This window comes from Poeciliopsis prolifica, unplaced genomic scaffold (assembly GCF_027474105.1).
Source record: "Poeciliopsis prolifica strain line A6 unplaced genomic scaffold, Auburn_PproV2 SCAFFOLD057, whole genome shotgun sequence".
Lineage (NCBI taxonomy): Eukaryota > Metazoa > Chordata > Actinopteri > Cyprinodontiformes > Poeciliidae > Poeciliopsis > Poeciliopsis prolifica.
This window is the reverse complement of record NW_026562432.1, coordinates 2,135,001-2,142,105: the sequence shown is the minus strand read 5'-3', so window position 1 is coordinate 2,142,105 and position 7,105 is coordinate 2,135,001. Positions and strand designations below refer to the sequence as shown.

Here is a 7,105-nt window from a genome sequence, read left to right as displayed (position 1 = left end):
AGAGATGAGAAGAGTGGTCCAACATCCAGAGTCCAGCCTGAAGCGAGCTGACAGCAACGAAAGGCTTGTGATTGAGGCGCAACTTCCCCTGGAGCAACACTCCAAATATTAATGGAGGCTTGTGTACGTTTTTGAGGCTATATCTACAACTCTGACATCATGTCCACTCAAGAAAATTGACCATCATTTCTAACTTGTGCATTCAGTTCTAGTTTTTATAATCTTTCTACACTGAAAAGAAGAACAGGTCCTCCGTTAGGACGATGCAGGGATGCAAACTTTACTCTGGCAGTGTGTGTGTGTTGTGTGTGTGTGTGTGTATCCAAATATCCAGCTGTTTTGTTCACACTCAGTCTCTGGTGCAAATAAATGGATTTATTGAGAAAAAGAGATGAAAGCAAATACAAAACACTTACATAACTGTTAAAAGCTCATCACCATCATATCGCTAGAAAATATGTTCACTTTTATTTATTTTATTTCTTTTTACCCTGCACATTGCAAGCCGATGCTGCTTTTCTTGACAAAAAGCCATAATTCTCTTTCTGTTATTTACAAATGAGGTAAAAACATTACATTTGCTTACACCCGGAACACAACACCAAGGAAACTGTTCTTAGTTCAGAGGATCGTCGGGGAGACATGGAAAGGAAGGCGACCCAGTCCTTCCTGTCTCAGGCTCAGTCCGCTGAAGAAAAACTAATTCACAGACATCCCAAAGTCCCTACAGTCTGACAGGAAATCAAATGCAAGATAAAAACGATAATAAAAACCAAAAACATGACTTATCGGAACATTTCTGGAAAGCTGTGATCTGGGATTTGACCGCCGTGTGAAAGTTCACACGGCGCTTTGGTTTGTCCAGCTCGACCGCGACCCGTCAGCTCCCGTTAGCTGAGCCGACCTGAGCCGGTCTCATTAGAGCGACTTCTTGACCATCACCGCTCTGCCGCCATGAAGGAAAGAAAACTGCTGTGGCTGAGTTCCTGGTGGAACCGGACCAGAATCCAACACTTCGCTTGTTACTGGAAAATTCTGTTGTTGTCACATTTGACCTGACCACTTAGCGGCGGTCATTTTGTAGGAACCTACTGTATAAAACCATGAGGTGAGGATGTATTTTGTCATTTTTGTGCAGCAGGACAGAAAAAAAATAAATAAGCGCAGAAAAATAGGCCGTTTAAAAATGACATTTTTAAGAATATGGTGATTTTTCACCAGCAGTCAGAAACATAACATCTTTTTATAAGTTAGCTAAATTAGTGGTGATTGGGCAGAACATCACCAGATTGAACCAAAGTGCTTCCAGAATGACTCAGTTTGTGTTGAATATACATCAACAGGTATTGGTGGCGTATATATCAAACATTTTGGTCTAGAAGGGTTTCAGTTCTTAAAATTCTTTAATTTCATATTTCATTCCTGGAACTAGTTGCTTTAATTCTTCCATCCATTTCCTCATGTTATCTGAGGTCAGATTTGGGGTCGAGGTCCAGAGTCCTGCAACTTTCAGATGTGACCCTATGTTGACCAGTTGACAACACCAGCTTATCATTATGTTTTAGACTGAGCATGAGATCGAACTGTGTGTCATTAAATTTATACTTTTTTTTATATCAGCAAGTGGCCATTTTAAACCTTCAATGGTCTTTAATAGCTTTGGCTAAAAATGATAAAGAACAAACTGTTTTCAAATATAGATAGAAAAACAAATGGAGATTTTATTTGTTTTACAGATTTTAATAGAATATTTGCACTTTTCTGTTTTTACAACAAAATGAAAAGGTGTCATTTGTTTTCTTGTCAAAGCGAGGCTGATTTTTTCACTTCATTTTTCTGTAATATCAATACTCTATAGAAGTGTATAGATCTGCTCTGTGAAAATATTTTATGTTTTCAACACCTAAAAATAGAAATAAATTATATATCCGTTAAAAATGTCAACACTAATCTTATAATAATTGGATAATAATAATTGGAATTTAACAAAAATTCCAATACATATATTTTTTTTAATTATGTAACATTTTGACTCTTTACGGTTCTAACAGAGCCGTAAAGAGTCAAAATGGCTCTTTGGATTGTCAAGATTGAAGACGCCTGGTGCTGCTTTATATAATGTTTGTTTTTGAAATTCTGCTGGATTCAAACTTTAACTTTCAGTTTCAGTTCAAGTGGCATCTAATGATTTGGTAAGAAAATTCTGGGATTATAAATTTACAATAAAAAAAATCAGATTTCTATTTTAAGCTACGTTTAAAACTTTCCATAGAGTAAGTGTATTTTATTCAGTGTTAAATTAACCCATTGATGCTCCGAACATCTGACACTACACTAGTGCTTGATAAATTCAACACTGATGTGATTTGTTACATTTAAACTATTGGTAGTGATGTTTCAACTCCATCATGATGTTAAACTCTTTAACTAGACCATTTACTGGAGAATTCTGATTAAAGCTGCAGTATGTAACTTTTATTAAAATATTTTATTACATATTTGTTGAAACTGTGGTGATAGTCTGCCTTTTGCCAGTTCTCCCAGTGCTATCTAGAAACAACCAATCAGAGCCTGGAGGAGGGACTTATCGCTGTCCATCTTGCGCATACATGCACCACTCACCCTTCTTTGCTATGCTGCTGCTTCTCCCTGTCAGCAGAGCCTGATGTGAATGCTAATGCTAATTAGCCACTGATGACAATTGAACATGTAATAAGTTGCGAATTAGCACATTAGAAAAATTACTAAATTGACTGACAGCGCTAAGCCCCTCCTCCTGGCTGTGATTGGTTGTGCATCAGATGACTGAAGCAGCTCAGGGAAGTGGTGGAGGACATTGACCTTCACAGATGATCTGTCTCACAGTAAACTGTCACGACTTGGTGATAGTTTTAACAAATATGTACAAAACATATGATATAAATCTCACATAACATTTCCAAATTTATTATGTGGACGGTTGTGTTGTATTGGTTGGATTTGCTTTATTGTGCATTTTTTTATAATTGAGATATAAAGTCGATGATGTTTTGCTACAATTATTGCAAGGATGAACAATGTGTCCTCAAGCCAGCCAGAGTGACCAGTCGTCCCAGTAGGCCTGCTTCCTGCTGGCCACAGCAGAGGTCAGGCTGTTTGCTGTGTCACTTCCTGCCTACATTTCCATCCACACCTCCTTCCTGTTGTCACAGAGCCGAGCGCTCTCTGCCCCTCTGATCCAACCCTCCACCATGTAATCATCTCTCTTATCAAAGGTGAGAGCAGCTGGGCCTTCCGTCTCCCTGCACCCTGTTTCCTTTCTGGTGCTTTATTTCTCCTCTTTGTTCTTTTCCAGATAAATGCTTCTCACTGGGTCAAAAGCATCAGGAGGAGGATTGTGTAGTTTAAGAAAAAGGAGTCGGGAGGGGGGGACTTAGATCAGTCATCCCCTTGCGATGTGGGAAAGACGGTGCAGATATTTCTGAATGATTTCAATGCACAGGTGCTTCTGCTATGGCGTCTGTATGAATAATCCGTTAAATCTCCTCCGATCCGCTCCTCCATTTATTTGAATTTCTCGAGCTGTCACCTTGGGAAGCCGCTCTGCGTAGTTTGTATTCCGCTGAGCGATCGCCTGTTTAAACAGTCTGCAGCAGCTGCCGCTCCCAACCCCCATCCCGGCCCGCGGGCCACTCGTCCACTCGCGCCTCTTTGTTAGAGATCTGTTTGAATTTTGGTGCGGCCCCCGCCGGCCCCCTTGGGTGAGCTACAATGAGCGGCGGCGGCGGAGCGGATGAGAATAGGAAATGAAATGAGGACGCGGGCGCAGTAGAGACGGCTTGATGTCTTACAACCCACAGAGAGCTGGAACCCCAAACACTTCACCAACACTGAAGCACTCGACTGAACTAAAAGAGCAAAAAAAACAACAACAATAAAAAGAAAAAAAGTCCAACCCTTGACACCTGGAGGCGTATTACCTGCAGGAGCCTTTTCTCCATGGTGACCAGCAGGTCCAACCTGAGCAGCAGGGCAGGAAGTTCATCCAGAAGGTTCTGGTAAGAACCTTTAACTGTCTTATTGGAGAGTTTGGTTTTATGAATCCAACAGTGTCTTCAGTCTGAGCTCCATATTTCAGTATATTAAACAGTTCCTGTGATTTTTTAAAATAATTACAGTGTGTTTGAGGGTGTGTGTGTCTTTACATTTTGACCATCAACCCGTCTGGAAACTACAGATGAAAATGAGTGTATTTCACTACACTCATGTTAATATGTGCTGCCTCATAATAAATCAATTCATATTCAAAATTTGTCAATAACTTAAGACAGGAGATGCTGTTGGTGTGTGTGTGTGTGTGTGTGTGTGTGTGTGTGTGTGTGTGTGTGTGTGTGTGTGTGTGTGTGTGTGTGTGTGTGTGTGTGTGTGTGTGGTCAATGCTACGTTAAGTAACATCTTTTATGATTTATTTATTATAAATCCAACTATTACTACACTTATGTGACTTTGAAGTTATTTTAAATCTGGGCAACTCTCTCCCCTGTAGATAATCCTGTCATACTGTCAACGTCTCAATATGTAAATTATAAAGACTGAAAGCTGAAAATCTGACTTTGTGGCTTTAGAAACTTCCTCTTGCCCTCTGTGAGTTAAGAATTGGTCAAGATTCAGGTTGAGTTTCAGCCAGTAAAGTGTGGAAGGATCCAGAAAAAGTATTTCCAGAGGAAAAACTTCCCTGGTCTCATCATTGAAACACGTCTTCAGGTTTTCCCCTCATAAAAACCTTAAACCAAACTTCAGAAACTGTGTGGAGACAAGTGGCAAAACATAACACAGTATATATAAAAAAACAAAAACAAAACAAAAAAAACAAGGCTCTATGTCTGTATGAGAAACTGATGATGTTTTAGTGCAGTGTGCAACACGTCCCTTATTTACACGGCTCTCATTCAGCAGCAACAAGATACAAAATACATTTTCACTGGTGCTGATTTGAAATAAAAACGTCTTCAGAAGGACTCGACTGCAGAGTGACGTCTGTGTGTTCAGGACGCTCTGAAGTCTTAATCTCACCTGGAGATGATGTCTGTCCTCAGAAAGCAGTCGCCTGCTGCAGGGCCACATCAACCTGGACGGCGGGTTATGAGACAGACCGGACTCGGCTCCCTCCCCGTCTGAAAGGTTTATAAGGCGTTCTGTTATTAGCGTCCCGTCGCTCAGAGGTCGCTGGCCTCGGCTCGCTCGTACAGAGCTCTCAGTTTCTCAAAGCGGGGGCCCCACTCCCCAAGCGTCTCCTCCCGCCGAGCCTCCCCAGCCCCTTCCCCTGTGCTCCCCCCGTCCAGCCCCGCCGAACTGAAGGAGCTGAGGGAGCCGGCGGGCGACCCCCCGCCCTCGGTGGAGAACACCTGCAGGGAGTCGAAGGGCCCCGTGTCCGGGTGCTGGTCTGCGTCACGGATGATCTCACACAGGTAACGGGCCAGGTCCTGGCTGGAGAAGGAGAGGGAGCGCCGCGCCAGCTGAGAGGGGCGCGCCTGGCCCTGGGCGGGGGGCCGGGTGGGGGGCACGTCCCTACGGAGGCTGGTGGTGGTGGTGGCCGTGGAGGACGTGGAGGCGGCCGAGGGAGGCAGGGTGGTGGAGCTGGACGTCCGGCTGAGGGGGTCCAGCGGCGCGGTGGAGGCCGGGACGGGCGGAGCCTGGTGGAGCAGGTGGTGGTGCAGGTGGTGGGCGGGCGGCGGGTGGTGCAGCGCTCTGGAGCGGCAGTACTGGACCGACTGGGCGGGGCTTGGCTGAAGGGACTTCTGCAGCTCCGCCATGTCGTAGGCGTTCTGGAGACACAAAATGTGACGAGACGCTGTTAGTGCAGCACGGAGCAGCAGAACGCAGTGAGACAAGAGAAATAATTGAATAAATGACATTTTGAAAATAAATTTGATAAACAGCTATGGTGCTTTTTCTTGTTTTTTAAATTTCTTAACTTTTTTGCCGAAAATTTTGCAAAACTGCTAAATAAATCAATTAACTGGCAGTTACTGTTCTGAGGGTTTTGTTTTGTAGTTTCATAAAGTGGAATATTTTAAACTCTGTATACTCCAGTTAATAATTAATTGGTCACTAAATTAATTGATCGTTACTTCAGTCGTCAATTAATTTGATTGATCATTTCAGCCATAATGTAAACTCATACCTGTGATGGGGAATAGTTGAATAAATGAGCAGCAGTGTTTCTTCCTCTGCTCCAGTTATTCAGGAGGAAGTTCTTTACTGTAGCTCACTAGCGCCAGACTGCCCGCTGGTTACATTTGGTTACTACCTCTCTTCAATCAAATGACATTAACATGTATTTAACTCAATCTAATGGCAAGCACATTACAAATGGAAACAATAACATCCGAGTCTGTAATACATACAACATGCAGATGAGGCCAGAACAGATTAAATGTGCCTCTGACTTATAATGAACACATTTGAATCCATCACAGATGCTTGCAGGGCAGAGGAGGCAGGAAAAAATCAAATATGACAGAGAAATGAAAGGAGAGCCGGGCTCATTATGTTTACTGAGAACGTTCCACCGGTTAAGTTTCCATCTCCATTTATTCTCTGTGAAGGTTTAAGATTTTCTACGAGCGCTCTGACCCTGAGGATAAAAATATGAGCCCAGGCGATTCGGAGAGGAGATGGGACTGAGCCTGAGCTGCTGCTACTCTGACATCCAGTAACCTGCAAGTCACTTCACAAATAATATGAGTCCATGAGAAGTGTAAAAAAAAAAAAAAAAAAAAAAAAAAGGCACAGAGATAGAAAAAAAACCTGTGGGAGGAGGAGGATGAAAAGATGCTCATGCATGGAGGAGGAGTGGGAGGCTTTGTAAAGCTGATTATGTGAAAAGTGGCAAGTGGCTTTTTTTTTTATTTGGTGTTTTTTCTCTCCAGAGATTAAAAACAGAGACCAGAGAGTCGTGAGCAGCAACTGGACCTCACATCTGGGCAAAAGCTTGTGAACATTTTTGAAGAGATTGTAAATAAAAATTGCATGAAACATAAATGGAACTAAAATTACTTGAAAAAACAAGCAACACCACCATTCTGCATCAGTGGATATAAAAATAAAGAAAGGTGCCTGCCTG

At 42.6% G+C, this 7,105-nt stretch overlaps 1 protein-coding gene across 1 annotated transcript in view; it reads right to left on the bottom strand.

Moving 5' to 3' along the window:
- Window positions 1–355: 355 nt before the first annotated feature.
- The window catches only part of si:ch211-186j3.6 (neural-cadherin), a 295,346-nt gene continuing 288,596 nt past the window's right edge, over window positions 356–7,105 (bottom strand). The window contains exon 37 of the mRNA XM_055060057.1: window positions 356–5,804. Within this exon, the coding sequence (XP_054916032.1) occupies window positions 5,196–5,804 (609 nt within the window). The 3' untranslated portion in view covers window positions 356–5,195. The remainder of the gene's footprint in view (window positions 5,805–7,105) is intronic.